We start from the raw sequence: 16,324 nt of genomic DNA, 5'->3' as shown, positions 1-16,324 counted from the left end.
CATTAAAAGTCAGTTCTGAGCCTCTGCCGAGGAGGGAAACTTCAAAGTCCATGAAGTTCCTCTTCCCCCGCAGCGACAGGAACCCCAGAAGAAAACCTAGTCAGGAGCTTCAATTGTGCTCACTTGGCTGTGGCTTCTGTCTCCCCTGGTTTTCTCTTCTGGGCACTGAGTGGGAGCCAGTCCCACAGTGCTTTTCTGCTCTGGTTCTCTCTGTCTTCAAAGCCAAGAGAAAAGTCCTTCAGGACACAGAATTCCTATAGGGTCCCTTTGAAGGCCACCTCGACAGATGCTGCCTGGTCCAAACAGGTTTGTCCTCGTAGAGTAGGAAGCTAGTCCCAAGAAACTCATCTGTACCTACACTGTCCAGCTGTCCATGTCACGGGACCACAAACTCACCGCCAGCACAGGGAGTAAGTCTGCAACTCAGGCAGGAATGTGCTCTGGGCCAGGCATCTCTGTATAACGATGCACATGCTTTGTCTATGCATGTGCACATAAGATCTCCGTGCACAGTGACACGCACTGACTCTGTCATTAGCATTACATGAGATTTGGGGATAGTACATGCTTCTGCTGTTCTGGGAGGTCAGAGCCAGCAGGGTCTTTGACCTTGGGTCTGAACACAAGCCTGTCACTCTCTTCCTAGGAGAAGGGCCACTCTCATGGTGTCTCCTGGCTACCCACTGGTCCTGACCAATTGCCTCTGCTCTGCTCCTGGGGCAGTCACAGCCTGGGGTCGCTTCTTCAGGGCCAGAACCAGGTCTTCTTCAGCCAGGCCAGTCCTTTAGTTCAGATGCTGGTACAGATGTAAGGACATAGTCAGACCCCAGAGAACATAAGTCAGACCTCAAAGACCAAACTCCGGATAGCAGGGACCTCAGCTGCATTCAGATCCCTCCCTCCACCCTGTGGCCCCATCTTTCCTCCTGCTCCAGCCCCCAAAACTCCGCTAATGCTCCCCTCACTCTGCTTCCCCTACCCCATCACTGATGGCTCAAGCCAGTCCAAATAGGTTAGTGAGTAACCCACGCCATTGACCACCTGCATACAGAGACACCTGTAGAACTCAGCGTCCCAAGAAGAGAACACACAGAGACATGAGCCATATCTACAGATGATCCTAAGTGTGACCATGGGGTCACGCATGCAACCCCAAGAAACATGAAAGACAAAGGCAAGGACTGGAGAGATGTCTCGGTTGCTAAAGGGATTGCTTTACAAACATGAGGACCCAGTGATCCCCAGAACCCGTGTAAAAAAATTAAAAGCTGATTATGACGTGCACAGCTGCGATCCCAGCGCTGAGGAGGTACAGACAGGAGGATCCCTGGAGCCACTGGCCAGCCAGTCTAACGGTGAAACCCAGGCCAGGGAGAGACCCCATTTCAAAAATGCAGAGGGTGCCTAAGGTAGGATACTTGAAGTTGTCCTCTGTCACACGCGCGTGCGCACATACACACATACACACGTGTGTGTGAGGCGTGCGCACACTTAATTTAAAATAGAACCTCCTGAGTTCTTAGCAGATCCTGCTGAAGAAATGGAGCATGGCCTCGGAACTTAAGTCTCTGGAAACCCCGTGGATGCGAGTCAGCAGATGACAGAGCCCTTGGCAGAGGAGGCTGTGACCAGGGGACATGCAGAGGGCGTCTCCTAGTGGAGCTAGGCGGAACACAAGCAGCTGTGTCTACCTGTGAGACACAGATGCACCCCTGAGGAGACGTGTCTGACCAAGATGGTTTTCTGCACGCATGATCTCCAGAAGGCCAGGCACACATCGTCTGTGGACGTTGACACTAAGTCACCGAGGAAGACTTGGAATGTCTTGTCCTGGCCGTGTGGTTTCAAAACACATGGACTAGTTTCACTTTCGCAGAAAGGCATTTTAATGGGGTGAGGCGGTGTAAAACTTCAGCTGCCCTTCCAGACTCTCCCTCACCACAGGGCATTCTAGCCCCACCAGACCAAAGACCCCCTACCTCTAATCTGTCACCCAAAGCCCTGCCAGGAGGGATAATAAGATCGCGGCTATTTGACCCTCTCTACAGCATAGGTAGGCACTAGGGGTACCTGGTACGCCGTGAGTATGGAATCCATGGATTGTGTCCAGTGTGGGGCACTAGGCTCCTGTCTTCCTTAGCTCAGTCCTAAAGTTGCTGCGTTTTCCTGTGTGCCTGCCCAGAGTGGTCATGCCCATACTGTTCCATGCAAGGAAACAAATGCACCCAGTTTTCCTAAAGGAGCAGCCCCCCCCCCCCCCCCAGCCTTGAATCAAACTTTGGCCCAGTCGGGACCCTTCTAGAAAGAACCTGGACCCTCCTCCCGCTTTCCTGCTGCAGTGGCTAATTAATGCAGGACCTGATTGTTGTGTTGATTGGTACTTCCTGAAAGTCACACTGCTTTCCCGAACGAACTTGTTTTCTTCCGTGGTAAGGCCAGTCCCGTGGGCGGTACTTGGCCTGCCTTATCTGGGCCTCAGGGACATCTGAGCCCGATGACTTCACTGGTGGCAGTTGCAGAGTTCAGACAAGAGCCAAGTATGCAGGTGAGGACTAGAGGGAACCCTGGCGCTCAGAGGGTTTGGGGCTCTATGGGCTGAAGCCTATGAGGATGAAACCATCAGGCAGGGTGTCCCTGAGGCTGCCTCTTGCCTCGAGGATCTGTCCAGAGTAAAGGCGGGGCTGAGGTGCTTACTGCCCAGGTGCCTTGGATGCCGCCGGGAGCAGAATAGACCCGGGCTTTGGCCGCTGCCTGGAGCAGTGTCTCACACTGAGCTCCAGGAAGGGCATAGGCAGCAGCTGGGTTCTTCAGTACTGAATGGGAAGAGGAGAATGGAGACCTCATTCTTCCTTGTCATCTGACTATGTATATGAGAAGCCAGGGGCGTGCAGTTGCCCAGATCTCCAGAAGAGGGGCTTGGTGCACACGGGGCCGTGGTGGTTGGTATTTGTGGACTTCTAAGGTTGGCCACTCAGAACTGGGAATCTATGCCACGTTTGGTCAGGGACACTGTGAATCTTGATTTTTTGTTCCCATCGTAATGTAAGTAGAAGCCAACTTCTGGTTGTGGGCTTGAAGGTTCTTCTTGTGACTTTCCTTTGACTCCGGAATTCTTGAAGCTCCGTGCATGTAACTCCCAGCCCGACTGTGAGCTGGAAGCCACTATGCTGTATGAGACAGGCTGCAGAGGGGGTCAAATCTGTGGGTGGGGTCCGCCGGTGAAATACCACAACAAATCTGCTCCTGACCGCTCTGTGGCTCAGCACTCACATTCACCGGACAGGGGCCAGGATGACAGACCATCAGGGGACTCAGTGAGGCAGTAATTACAAAGGCATTGGGAGGAAGGTGTCATAAAAGTGACACTGGGTATTGTCTGTGTAACCTGAGTCCTGAAACTGATTCTAGGGGTTCCAACGTGCGGTTTCTGCTGCTCATCCCTTAGAAAGCAGATAAAAACACAGGAGAGGAACTTAACCAATACAGTCCTTGGGCAAGGAGAGCATTGAAGCCTGTCAGCCCATCTTTAAGGAACTAACATGAGCTTCAGGCTTAGAGAGAGAAAGAGGAAGGGTCTACGTAATTAAAAAGTCCTGGTCACAGTGTGGCCTGCTTGGTCGCTGTCTCTGTTCTGATTGTGTAGGGTCTTGCCCAGAAGTCTTTGTTGCTTGAGGAATAATGGGATTCTCAAGAAGTGAGCGTTATTCTGAAACCCTGGGCCACAGTGCATTAAAAGCAATGGCTGGTCAGTGACTTCCATCTTCGTTTCTCCAGCCATGAGGGGTTTAGATTTAGGGATGCCCCATGCGTAGCTGCTGTGTCTACGCACAGAGATGAACAGGAACCGGAGTGTAAAGGAGACAGCTGCAAAGGAGGCGGTGCCAGGCTCACCCTGCTTCTGGTTGTTTTGCTGTCCTAGGTAAGGAGGTGGCTGGGCACTGGGACCACAGACAAGACAGAGGCCAGAGAGGGGCACAATACCTGCTTCTCTCTCTGGCTGCTCTCACCCTCACCAGGGTGTCCCACCACTCGAGTCTGCTGGAAGGAGGCTGAGAACCCTCATGGCAGGAGGTGGCAGCTTGGAGCAGTTAGGACTCTGGCTGTGGAGAGTCAAACTTTTAGTTTCTCTCCTTCCACTATGTGGGTCGCAAGGCTCAAACTCAATCAGACTTGGCAGCAAGTGCCTGGCTGTACCTGTTGAGCAGGTAGCCCTTTCTTTTCCTTGTTTCTGGGGCCTCTGCTTCCAGAGTGCTGAGATTAAAGGCAGATGCAACCACACCTGGGAAAAGACATTAAAAATTTATGTGTAGGGGGAGGGGGCGGTCTGGAGTGATGGCTCAGTGGTTAAGAGCACTGCCTGTTCTTCCAAAAGTCCTGGGTTCAATTCCCAGCTACCACATGGTGGCTCACAGCCATCAGTAATGAGATGCAGGCAGAACACTGTGTAAGAGATAAATAGATCTTTAAAAAAAAAAAAAAAAACCCAGTGCTTAACCTTTAGAAATATTGTGTGTAGGGGTGTGTGTGTGCGTAGCGTAGGGGTGTGTGTGAGTGTAGGGGTGTGTGTAGGGGTGTGTGTGAGTGTGGATGTGGCTATGTTTGTGTGCACAAAGGCGGGAGTCAGAGGACGACTCTGTGGAGTCTGTTTCTTCCTTGTGCCTTTACAAGGTTTCCGGGGTTATATCCCCCAGTGGCCATAGTTTTAGGGAAACTGCCTTTACCTGCTGAGCCAGCTCACCAGGCCTTATAGTATGTTATTTAACTTAGACTGATTTGAGGACAGGGATTAAGAGAATGAAAGGAACTCAAGGAAAGAGTAAGACTTACAACAAAGAGTGTGGGTGTAAGTCTCTTCTTTGTATTTGAAATAGTCATGTTGTTGACGGCCAGCCCAGTGTACAGAGCGAGTTCCAGGACAGGCTCCAAAGCTACACAGAGAAACCCTGTCTCAAAAAAAAAATAAATAAATTTAAAAATTTTTTTTAAATCATATATAGGATTTTTTTTTGGTGTGTTTTGAAGTTATTGCCTTCAAAGGGTTACTAAGACATTTAAATGATGAGGCTGGAGCAATAGGTCAGCAGTTAAGAGTACTGGCTGCCTTTTCAGAGGACCCCGCTTCAGTTCCCAGTACCCACTTGGCTGCTCACAACTGTCCAGGGATCTGATGCCCTCTTCTGACCTCTGAGGGCACCAGGCACGTGTGTGGTGCACATACCTGCTGGCAAAAACACTCATATACCAAAAAGCAAATAAATAAACAAATCTTTTTAAACACTCAAGTGGCAATGCAACGGTGTGTCTGAGGATGCTAGCCAGGCTCGTAATCGATAAAAGAAGTCTCGAGCCACAGGTTCAAGGAGGTAGGGTACCGTGATTGTAAGTGGAAGGCAATAGCCTTGTTTGTTTGAGTGCCAGAAAATGTCAGGGAGATTGAATAAGGAAATACTTTAGCTCATATATGCTCAGACCTTAAGCATGTTCATTGCTTATTTTTAAAAAAAAAAATAACTTACTTGATTTTATGTGTGTTGGTATGAGGGTGTCAAATCCCCTGGAGCTGGAGTTTCAGACATTGTGAGTTACCATGTGGGTGCTGGGAATTGAACTCAGGACCTCTGGAAGAGCAGCCAGTGCCATCTCTCCAGTCTCTAATTTTTTTTTCAAGGCAGGGTCTCCCTGTATAACCCTGGCTGGCCCCGACCTTATTATGTACATGAAACTGGCTTTGAACTCACAAAGTTCTGTGTGCTTCTGCCTGCCTCTTTGTCCGGGTTACTGGAATTAAAAGTGTGTGCTGCCACAGCCAATTATTTTAACATTTTTATTTGAAAATATATCTGGAATGTTTTTCCTACCCTCTTGACTGTAGACAGAAGTTTCTGTTCCACCCGGTCCCACAGCCGTTCAGTCCCAAAGAAACTCAGAGGCTTATATTAATTATAAACTGTTTGGCCTATTAGCTCAGGCTTATTATTAGCCAGCTCTTACAACTCCAGTTAACTCATAATTCTTATCAATGTTTAGCTACATGGCTTGGTACTTTTTCTCAGTGAGGCATTCTCTTCTTACTTCCTCTGTGTCCAGAAGATGGCTGTCCCTCTGCCTTACCTCATTCCAGAATTCTCTTACTCTGGTCACCCCACCTATATTTCCTGCCTGGCTACTGGCCAATCAGCGATTTATAAAACTAATAAGAGTGACAAACTTTACAGTGTACAGGAGCATTATCCCAAAGCATTGATTTTGAGTCCATTTCTAACTGCGTACCTAGGAGAGGCAAAGTGAGACTCCCAGAAAAAAAAGAGAGGATCGGCTTCCAGTTCCAGGAACATATAGGAAGAGTCTCACTTGGGAACTGAGAGGTATCTTGAGGGGCAGATCTAGGCTTGCCCTTTTCTCTGACGGCCAACCTCAGACCACGTGGCACTGTGTTCAGCATAGTGCAAACCAAAGATCTTCTCAAGACCAGGGCAGCCTGCCCAGCTTCAGCTAAGCCAGAAACAAGAAGTTGGCCCCTAGGCCTTCGGTCCTTCTGCAGAGGGATCTTGGTTTACTGTGAGGTCTATCATTACACTGTGGTTTTCGTTAGTCACCTGACTGTCTATGGTGCCCAACCAGCGCCACAGGGACCATAGCAAAAGCCACAGCACCACCCCAAACGGAGGTACCTGAGAGTAAAACAGAGGTGTGACCATGGAACCCCCAAACTGGATTACAGAGCCATCTGGGGCTCCTACTGTGACGACCTCATGGTGGGCATGAAAAGAAGTTTGGGATGATCAGGGTCCTGAGGCTGGAGGATGCCCTTGGCTCTGGGCAATGGGAGAAGCCTGGAACCCGGGCACCATTCTTGTGAACCAAAGATTCCAGCTTCCTATGGAGGCCACCATGAGGATGGTGGTATCCTCAGAGCCAAGATGCCTTCTGGTATGAATGTCTTGTGGCATTTCATACACAGTGACATGCTGGAGGGGACTTCATAGATGTCTGATTCTGAAGGGGGGGGTGACAGCAAGGTAGGCTCTAACAGTGAGGAAATGCCTGTGGGGTAGTTAGCACATGGGTGTGAGGTATTGTAGACTAGCTCAGAGGCTTCCTAAGAGCCAACAGGGAAACTGAAAGTTCCCATCACACCTGGTGCCTCCGCTGAGAGCCTCCTGCCTCCCCAGAGAGCTGAGTCTCCAAAGCTAAAGAGCACAGCCTCCCAGGACTGTTGGACCTAAGCTCCCATAGCCTCGAGGCAAGAGTCCAGCTTCTGGCTTTCACTTTCCATGGGTGTCCCTGTCCTACAGTTGTGACTCAGTAGCTATTCGACACTTTTGGCTGAGGTTACTAGCTTTCCATATCACCTGGGTCCATATGTGGACCAAACCTTTGACCAGCCTAGCTCCAGCTCAGGAATATGGACCAGGCTTCCCATGGGGCACTGACCAAACCTTTCTGAAGAGCTGCTGGCTGATGTCACAAAGGGTAAAGCTGACCTCTGTGTCTGTCAGGGAAGTTTGGGCAGGGTCCTTACCCCTCCTACACCTCAGTAGGTCCAGATGCATTTGTTGGACTACTTCTGTGTACATAACACATACCAGGCCTATGGGAAACAGATGATATCATCAGGGTCATTAGAGATTCATCTCTGCTGTCTCATCCTCTTCCAACATAATATTTGTGTACATGTATATGCATGTATGTATATACATGTATTTCTATACACATGTACATGTTTGTGGTGGTCGAAGCAGTCAGGGAACAAGGTGTTACATATTCTGCAACGGAAGCAGTAAACTATAAGTAGGAGTCAGGTCATGCTGTGTCTCGGAAGCTCTCTGGAGGGCAAGTTCCCTAACAGGAACTGTCAATGTTCTGTGGAACTTTCTCCTTCCTTTACTGCCAGTCAGCATCCCAGGAACCCTCAGAACAGGATCTACACATCCCACGGCGGCTGCACTGGTGAGGAGAATGTGTACAAGGGGTCTCTATCCCGCGCTGGAAACTAAGCATTGAGACTGTGAAGGACGGTGTGAGATGCAGCTTGCTTGTCCAGGGATCTGGAGCTGCCTCTACCATAAGACAGGGTCGGTTGGGTTGACTTTGAGGTCTAGGAGATTTGCCCACCTACTAAAAGCAGCAATCAGCCTGTCCTATGGTAAACAGAAGAAATATAAAGCTCACCTGTGCTTAAGAAGTGTATAGTACAAAGTTAATATGAGGGCAGGTAGGCAGAGTCCAGGGTTAAAGCAAGAAAAGGCACTGGGCAGGCTGCTTGATTGAAAGACGGCCAAGGTCTCCCCTATTCTGGCATGAGCTACTGTGGTGGCTAATCTTGGTTGTCAACTTGACTACATCAGCGATCAACTAAAAGGCAAGCTTCTGGGAACTTCTGTGTGGGATTTTCTTCATCAGATTATTTGAAGCCAGAAGACCCGCCCTAAATGTGGGCTGCACCTTCTGATGGCAGCCCAGATAAGAGGTATGGAAGAAAGAAGCTTGGACCTCAGCCTGCTTGCCCTCACCCTCACTGGAGGCTGCATCTCCCCTGAAGAATTCCTACACCAGTGTTAGGACCTCCTTCTTCAGGACTTCAGCACCAGACTGGGACAGAGGAAACATGCCGCCTAGTGGGCTGTACCAGATTCTTGGCCTCTGTGGCATGAGGCAGCCATTGCTGGACTACACGGACCACATCCTATACCTGGTGCTCAGTGAGGGTGAGCAAGTGAAAGAAGGGATAGGCAGGCGGGACGTGAGAATCGTAGGCACTAGGCTCTGAACAGAGGCCACTTAGTGCTCTGTAGACAGTGCACAGGTCAAGTCAATGACAAAACTGTTTCTGTACAAAGTACAACCCAAGCTGTTTGCCTGGTTAACTTTGCAGCTCTAAGCAGGAAGTGTGCCAAACAGCCAGCTCAATGTGCCTCATTCCTGGCTTCATCTATCTGCCCATTGCTCTGCCTCGGTCAGTCCCGCACTCTTTACCAAATGTAAGAACAGCGCTGGTGCCTGGGACCCCTGCCCAGGTTCAGGAATCTGGGGAGGAGTAGACAGGAGGAGCTCAAGGACCCTGGGCTGTATAGCCCTTCTGGGGCTGGTGCTGTTTTCATGAGCCTCTGCATCAGCTTTGGGGACTTCTGACCCCTTCTTTTTCCTTCCTCTAGGTACTGTCCAAAAACCACTGACCAGAACAGTTGTCTCCTGAGGCCCATCCTATGAATGAGCCATGGCAGCCTACCCTGTAACATCCACTGGCTCATTTCCCAGAATTCTCTGGACCCTCCTTCTCCTGGCTGCCTCTCTGAATGCCCAGAATCAAAGTAAGTCTGGGTTTTACTTCTCCCAAGTGCAGGGCCTCAGGGCCAGACATAGTAGGAGGGTCAGACCAACGTCAGGACCAGATAGTGACCTTGGCTTTGTAGTCCCAATATGGTGGAAGCTGGGCTACTATAGAAGGGTGAGCCGTGTGTCCCTGAGAATAGCTGACCCTGAAGCACCAATAGTCCTGGGATCACTGCAGGGGCATTGGTAGAGGTATCAAAGACCATGCCTGGGCTGCAAAGTAAAGACTGTGCTCTCTCCACAGAGTGGGACAACCCAGTATGCACGGAACCACTGCAAGTGTCTGCTCCCAGAGGTAGCCACGTGCTGATGGCTTGTAACATCTCCAACACCTTTAGAGATGTCACCATTGAGCTGACTGCCAATGGAAAGATGACCATCTTTAACCAAAAGCCTCCAGGAAGCTACGTTAAAGATTCATGGCACCTCCATATTCAAGGAGGTCATGCCCAACTGGTGATCAAGAAAGTCCAGGACATCCACGCAGGGGAGTACCGGTGGAAGCTGCATGGACTCCAGAGAAAAGTTGAAATTTTGACCCTGAATGTTACTGGTGAGTTTTAGGCTAGGAAGTGAGTTGGTGGGGAGGGGGAGGGAAGGAGCAGAGAGGAACCCCTCGCAATTGAGCTCTGAATTTCATCTGCTTCCACACACAAACAAGGACTCTATGTGTCTAAACCTACCGCCCTCCTCACCCCTACCTCCCTACCTAGTGCCTCCGGGCTCTGCTCCCTCTAGTCCTTCAAACCAGTTCAATCCACCATAGTCCCCTGAGCCCATAGGAGATTGGGGATGACATCAGAATTCCCTCTCTCTGACCTGGAGGTACACCAGGGCTGCAGTCCCCAAACCTGATCATTTGTCTCTGGCCGAACCCCAAGACCAGGAAGGCTCTAAAGGCGGGGAAACTCTTCACATTCTCCAATTCCAAAGGCACAAGACCCTTCACACTTTTTCCCCTTAGGCCACATAGCCGCTAGCCTCCTCCACAACCACTTCCTACCCATGTAGGAGTTCATGATGGGAGTGTTGAGGGGTGGGAGGGGAACAAGGGGGAACTGAGTAGGGCTGGAGGGGGTGAATTACGTGAGCCAATTCTCATCCACTTCCCTGCTCCAGACCTAGACACCACCGACCAGGAGCCAGAGAGCTTGCAAGTCAACGCTGAGCCCCCACCTTCAGGGAACAACTGGGTCATTGTCATCATTGTCATCATCATCATCATCGTTATCAGCATAATAGTAGTCAGTGTGTGTGTCTGCTGCAAGTGCTCCCGTTCCCTGAAGTACCACAGATATGAAGGGCCAGGGCCTGGTCTGAGTCATGGGTTTCCTGGCGGTCTCCACGGCCCCCACCGGACGCTGCCCAAGGTCTTCCATGTCTTGCAGCAAAAGGTACTCAAGGGGCCTTATTAGTTCCAGACAGCAGACTACAAGGACCTCTACTGGCTAGGGCTGACAATCTATATTTGAACACTCCTCACATATTTGGACAGGCTCACAGGAAATCTGTCTCCAGGCTCTCACCTCGACCCTGGAACACCCTGAGAACAGAATGGGGTCTGTGCTCTTCAGGTTCCTCCCAGGACTCCAGGGAAATTTTTTAATGAGAACAGAGTTGTGATTTTTTTTTTTATTCAGGATGCCTTAGAAGTTGACTGAGCCCCTCCTGTACTCAAAACATAACTCTGTTGAGATTTGGGAGACGTCAAAGTGTTTCAGAGTATCTCAAGTGTGTGTGGTCTATCTGCTTATTTGTGTAAGCTGTGGCTTATGTACACAGTTGTGCCAGTGCCTCTGTGCCTCACACAGGCCCAAGCCAGGCTCTCAGAAACCTCCCTCCCTCCTTCCCTCTCTCTCTCCCTCTCTCCCTCCCTCTTTCCCCCTCCCTCCCTCCCTTTCTCCCTCCTTTCTGTACACAGGATCCCATCCATGTCCTCTGTAGAAAGAGCGACACTGGCTGACTAGGGAAGGGCCTGCTAAGCAGGGGTCCGGGCCTCTCTCTGGCACTCACAGTAACAGACTTTCCTGTGGTCATTAGTACCTGACTCTGCACCTCAACTTTTCCAAGTTGGGGAAATTCCAAGCTGCATAGCCCTTGGCTCTCGGGATTCATCCCCTCTGCCTTTTAAAAAGGGGCCTGGGTTCCTTCCCTTCTGCTGAACGCCCCCCCCCACTTCCCTATGGCCTCCATTGCCAGCTGAGGGGTGCGGGTGCTGAGCCAGCTTTGCTCTGGGCACATAGATCTGTCTGCTAACTCACACAACAGCAAGTTCCCAGGACCCTGCTGTCAGGTCCCAGGGTCTTCACAGAGGATTAGAGGTTCAGAGTGGCGCATTACTATACTCCTACCACAAGGGGGTGGAGTGTCCTATCTGCAGGAAGTCCTCAGGGACCATGAGCTGATAAAGGGGAAAATACCTGCTTGTGGACATTGCTCTCCTGGGGAGGACAGCCAGGCCCCTAAATTCCCCCACGAACCTCCCTGCTTATCCCCACCCTCGCCTACTGTTCCTCTGGGCCCATTTATCTTTATTGCAATGCCTACTTGAATAATTTCATCATTTATATAACTCATGCTTCAGAAAAGCCTTCATGATACAAAATGTTAAGGAAATATGGTAAATCAATGATTATATAAAGCTGTAGGCCTTCTAGGAAATGCACTTGATAGTGAGAAACATTAAAACCCACAAAACAGGGCTGGAGAGATGGGTCAGGGGTTAAGGGCACTTTCTGTTCTTAGAGAAGCCCTCAGTTTGGTTCCCAGCACCCATGTGGCAGCTCACACCCATCTGCAACTCCAGTTCCAGGGGATGCAATGCCTTCTCTGGCCTCCACAGGCTCCTGCATGCACATGGTACACAAGCATGCCCTTGGGTGCACGTGTGCGCGTGCACACACACACACACACAATAAATATTTTTTAAAAAACACATAACACTTGTTTAGTGCTATACACTGAGTCCTAAAGATGAAGGCTGAGGCGGAGGACATTCCCTGATGTCCTTGGCCTGGCCCAGAGCAGGCCCATAGCAGCTTTGAGTTGGTGGCCCTGAACCCAGGTGCACAGGGATGTGTACCTAATAGTCTAAATTAAGATCCATGTCATTATGATGCTGGGTTTGGGCCAATTCAAGCCAAGCCAGCCCACCAGCTCCTCTGGTGCCCTGGGTCACATTGGGCACAGGCATGGGACCCTGCATCTGGGGGTCCCGAAACCTAAACCAGTCCAGAGTACTACTGCTTTAAAGGAAGTCATAGCAGATGCCAGCTCTGAACCGTAGTTCAGAGGAGAGGAACTGGGAACCCAGGCACCCCCATTCAGCAGCCGTGAGACGCCTAGGAGGGAAACTGGATAGGAGCCCTTGGCTTTTCTTTGCTCCCTCATGGCTTCTGTCTGTCCGGGTTTTCTCTGCTTGAGACAGAATGCTGGTCCTGCCGTGCGTAGTCACCCTGGCTCCCTTCTGTGTCTTCACCCCTCACTCCAGCCACAGGGCTCCACACCTACTGTCTTCATGCTGTGACCACGTGACCTGATAACCACGTGACCCGCCCCTCTCTAGTCCTGTGATCTCCTTTCTCTTCTCCGTGGCTTTTGGCCTTCCTCCAACAGGCCCTTCCCCCATGTGCCTGTGCCTATGGGATCACGGCTAGATACCCATCTCTTTTCTCAAAGAATGAAGAGTATATCCAAAATGGACATAAAAGTTCTTTTTAAGGGATGGAGAGATGGTTCAGCGGTTAAGAGCCCTGGTTGATCTCCCAGATATCCTGAGTTCAATTCCCAGCACCCACATGGTGGCTCACAACCATCTATAATGAAATCGGGTGCCCCCTTCTGGCCTGCAGGGGGACAATCAGGCAGAATGCTGTATATATAATAAATAAATATTTTTAAAGTTTTTAAATCAGTTTATTATTTTCTGCTTGGGGGGGGTGTATGTGGAAGTCAGATGACAGCTTCTAGGAGCCAGTTCTGTCAACCATGTGGAAGAAGCAAACTCCAGTTATCAGACTTGGTGCAAGCACCCTTACCCAGTGAGCCATCTCTCCAGAGCTGGACATAAAAATTTTAATAATATATTCTGTAGGATAGATAGAGCTAGAGAGAGCCAAAAGGGTGAATTATTATAAAGTCACTCCCTGGAAGAAGTGTTCCTTTCATAAGAGTTAAGAGAAATTGTTTGGTTTCATCTTGTGCTGCTTGTGTTTACTCATTTGGATGGGTAAAAAGTGGAAATCTCTCTCCTCCTCTTTCTAGAAGATAATTTGGCATGGTGCTCGCGGAGGTGAAAAGAGAGTGCTGGATCCCCTGAAATCGGAGCTACAAATGGTTTGAACCACCACGCACGTGCCAGGAACTGAAACCAAGTCCTTTGCGAGAAAAACAAGTGCTCTTACTGCCTAGTCCATGATTCTTGTTGTTTTTGTTTTGTTTTGTTTTGTTTTTTGAGAGAGGGTTTCTCTGTGTATCCCTGATTGTCCTGGAACTCACTCTGTAGACCAGGCTGGCCTCGAACTCACAGAGCTATACCTGGCTCTGCCTCTTAGGTACTGGGATTAAAGGCGTGTGCCACCACGCCCCATTTATCTTTTTATTTTTTTATTTGTTGTAGATTTTTATTCTGTTTTATTTTAGACAAGGTCAGAGTAAGTAATCCTGGCTGGCCTGGAATTCACTATGTAGAACAGGCTGACCTCAAACTCACAGATATCCACCTGCTCTGCCCGCTGAGTACTGGTATTAAAAGTGTGTACCGCCATGACTGGCTAAAGATTTTATTTTTAATTATGTGTATATGTGTGGGGTGTGGGGTGGGAGTTGTGTATGTGAGTGCCCTGCCTGCAGAAGCCAGAAGAGGGCGTCTGATCCCCTGGAGTTGGAATTACAAGCGGCTGCATGTCATAACGTGCATGCCTGGAGCCAGGTCCTCTGCAAGAGCAAATCCAGCTTTCTCACTGCCTCTTAAGTAGTAACTTTTGTACCAACCAAGGTCACTAGGGGCGAGGGTCAGGGGTCATTGGGAGCATCACAAGTTGCTCGGAAAACTCCGAGAGTCGGTGTCTAACTGCTAGATTCGGGCCTTTTGTTTTTATTTTTTTGCTTTTGGGTTTCTAGACCTGTCTCTCCCCAGGTCAGCAATGTCAAATTAATGACAGAGATGAAGCTCTGTTCTTCCGGACAGCTACACGGTGGAGAGAGGCTTTGGGGGTACTCTGGCTGGTTTTGCTTAACCCATACAGGGTCATAGAACCATAAGTCATAAAAGGCTTGAGCAGCATTTTGGAGGGAGGAGTAGTTATCGAAAGAGGTTGAGGCAGGAGAGTGACACCTCTTGGAGATCGAGAAGTCCTTGAGAGCCGTAGACAGGCACTGGTGTTGATGGTGAAAACTGATATTCTCGAGACAGCACTAGCTGGGGCTTTAAGGATCCGCAATCTGCAACAATTGCGCAAGAGCATTAAGTAAGTAAAAGCAAAACGGGAGAGTTAAGCAGGTGATTGGACCCAGGAGAATTAGTAACCAGGAGAGCCAGACGCAGTGCCTCTCCAGGGCACCATCTCCCAGCTGGCACTGTCCCTCATGGATGGGCATAGACTCCGCATCCCTCTCCCAGGGCCAGGCTTGGCAGTTCTGGAGAAAGACTGAGGGCAGAGGATCAAGCTGGTCCTGGAAGACCTCATGAGCTGCTGGCACGTGACTAATCCCACAGCTGAGTTCACTGACACGTTAGGATAGACATAAGAAGCCAATCTGGGCCGGGCAGTGGTGGCGCACACCTGTAATCCCAGCACTCGGGAGGCAGAGCAGGTGGACCTCTGAGTTCCAGGTCAGTCTGGTCTACAGAGTGAGTTCCAGGACAGCCAGGGCTGTCTTAGAAGAAGAACGGGGGAGGAGGAGGAAGAGGAAGAAGGAGGAGGAGGAGAATCTGATTGCCCACATTCTGCTTTCCATTCCTGAATTAGTGCTGAGGTGCACAAGAAGGATGTGCTGGCTAGTTTTATGTCAACTTGCTACAAACGAGAGTTATTTTAGAAGAGAGAACCTCAGTTGAGACAATGACTCCACAAGATCGGCCAATGGGCAAGGCTGTGGTGTGTTTTCTCTGTTGGAAAGAGAGAGAGAGAGAGAGAGAGAGAGAGAGAGAGAGAGAGAGAGAGAGAGAGAGAGAGAGACTCACAGTGGGTGGTGCTACGTCTGGGCTGGTAGCCCTGGGTTGTGAGAAACACCAAACACATGCTGGGAACCAAAACCAAGTCACCTGCTAGAGAAGGAAACCCTCTTAACCACTGAGCTATCTTTCCAGCCCAGGGATTTTAACAAAGGTAGAAGCTAAGACATGAAAGAAATATCTATAAGTTAAGACCACTTAAGGAGAGGATGAAATTTAGGGATTTGGTATTGTGGTCTGAGACCGTTTTATTTTCCTAATAAGGTGCTGAGTGGAAATGGGGACATGACTGCCCCTAGCTGTAGTTGAGAAGGTTTTTATTGTGGATATGAGAGAGAAGAGTCAGAGGCATCTGGAAGGGTCTAGACTGAACTGGGCCAGGAGAGCAGATGGGACCGGGTGTGGCGGGGCAAGGGCGGGGGAGGGGGGAGCGAGAGAGGAAGAGAAGAGGGAGGGAAGAGCAGGAGGTCCAGGAATGGAGCCAAGAGACGACCCAAGAGGCCAAGACAGCACAAAGCCAAAAGACTGGGTCTTATAAGAAAAGAGAAACTAGGGGACGGGAAGTTCAGTGGCTGGAGAGGTTTAGGATAGTGGGCGGGATGAGAAATGCTATGTTAATGGCACCTCAGTGAGCCATTGGTCCCCGGTTTCTTTGAAAATGGTTAAACCAAAATCCGGAGCACACGGCCCCCGTTTTGCCGCTGCCTCCAACACACGTAAAGGGATCTGTGGGTGCTAGAATGTTGTGCCGGAGCTGAGATTTCTATTACTTGACTGTTCTCCGTAAGCCTGCAACCACCGCCACAAAGAAGCAGA

At 50.0% G+C, this 16,324-nt stretch overlaps 1 protein-coding gene across 3 annotated transcripts; it reads left to right on the top strand.

The window, feature by feature from the left end:
• Positions 1–2,388: 2,388 nt before the first annotated feature.
• Positions 2,389–14,098, top strand: LOC126500500 (secreted and transmembrane protein 1b). Of its 3 annotated transcripts, none has more exons than XM_050140446.1 (5): positions 2,389–2,545; positions 9,156–9,311; positions 9,578–9,886; positions 10,453–10,727; positions 13,597–14,098. In XM_050140446.1, exons 2-5 carry the CDS (start codon positions 9,218–9,220, stop codon positions 13,672–13,674), a joined length of 756 nt encoding a protein of 251 aa, XP_049996403.1. In that variant the 5' UTR covers positions 2,389–2,545; positions 9,156–9,217; the 3' UTR covers positions 13,675–14,098. The 3 variants fall into 3 exon arrangements, with proteins under 3 accessions (XP_049996403.1, XP_049996405.1, XP_049996404.1); XM_050140448.1 differs by lacking the exon at positions 2,389–2,545 and adding an exon at positions 8,685–8,708; XM_050140447.1 differs by lacking the exon at positions 2,389–2,545 and adding an exon at positions 8,907–8,981.
• The last annotated feature ends 2,226 nt before the right edge of the window (positions 14,099–16,324 follow it).

Source organism: Alexandromys fortis, unplaced genomic scaffold (assembly GCF_014885135.2).
Source record: "Alexandromys fortis isolate MF-2015 unplaced genomic scaffold, M_Fortis_MF-2015_v1.1 scaffold_39, whole genome shotgun sequence".
NCBI lineage: Eukaryota > Metazoa > Chordata > Mammalia > Rodentia > Cricetidae > Alexandromys > Alexandromys fortis.
Note: the sequence above shows the minus strand (reverse complement) of the source record. Positions and strands in the feature narration are given on the sequence as shown.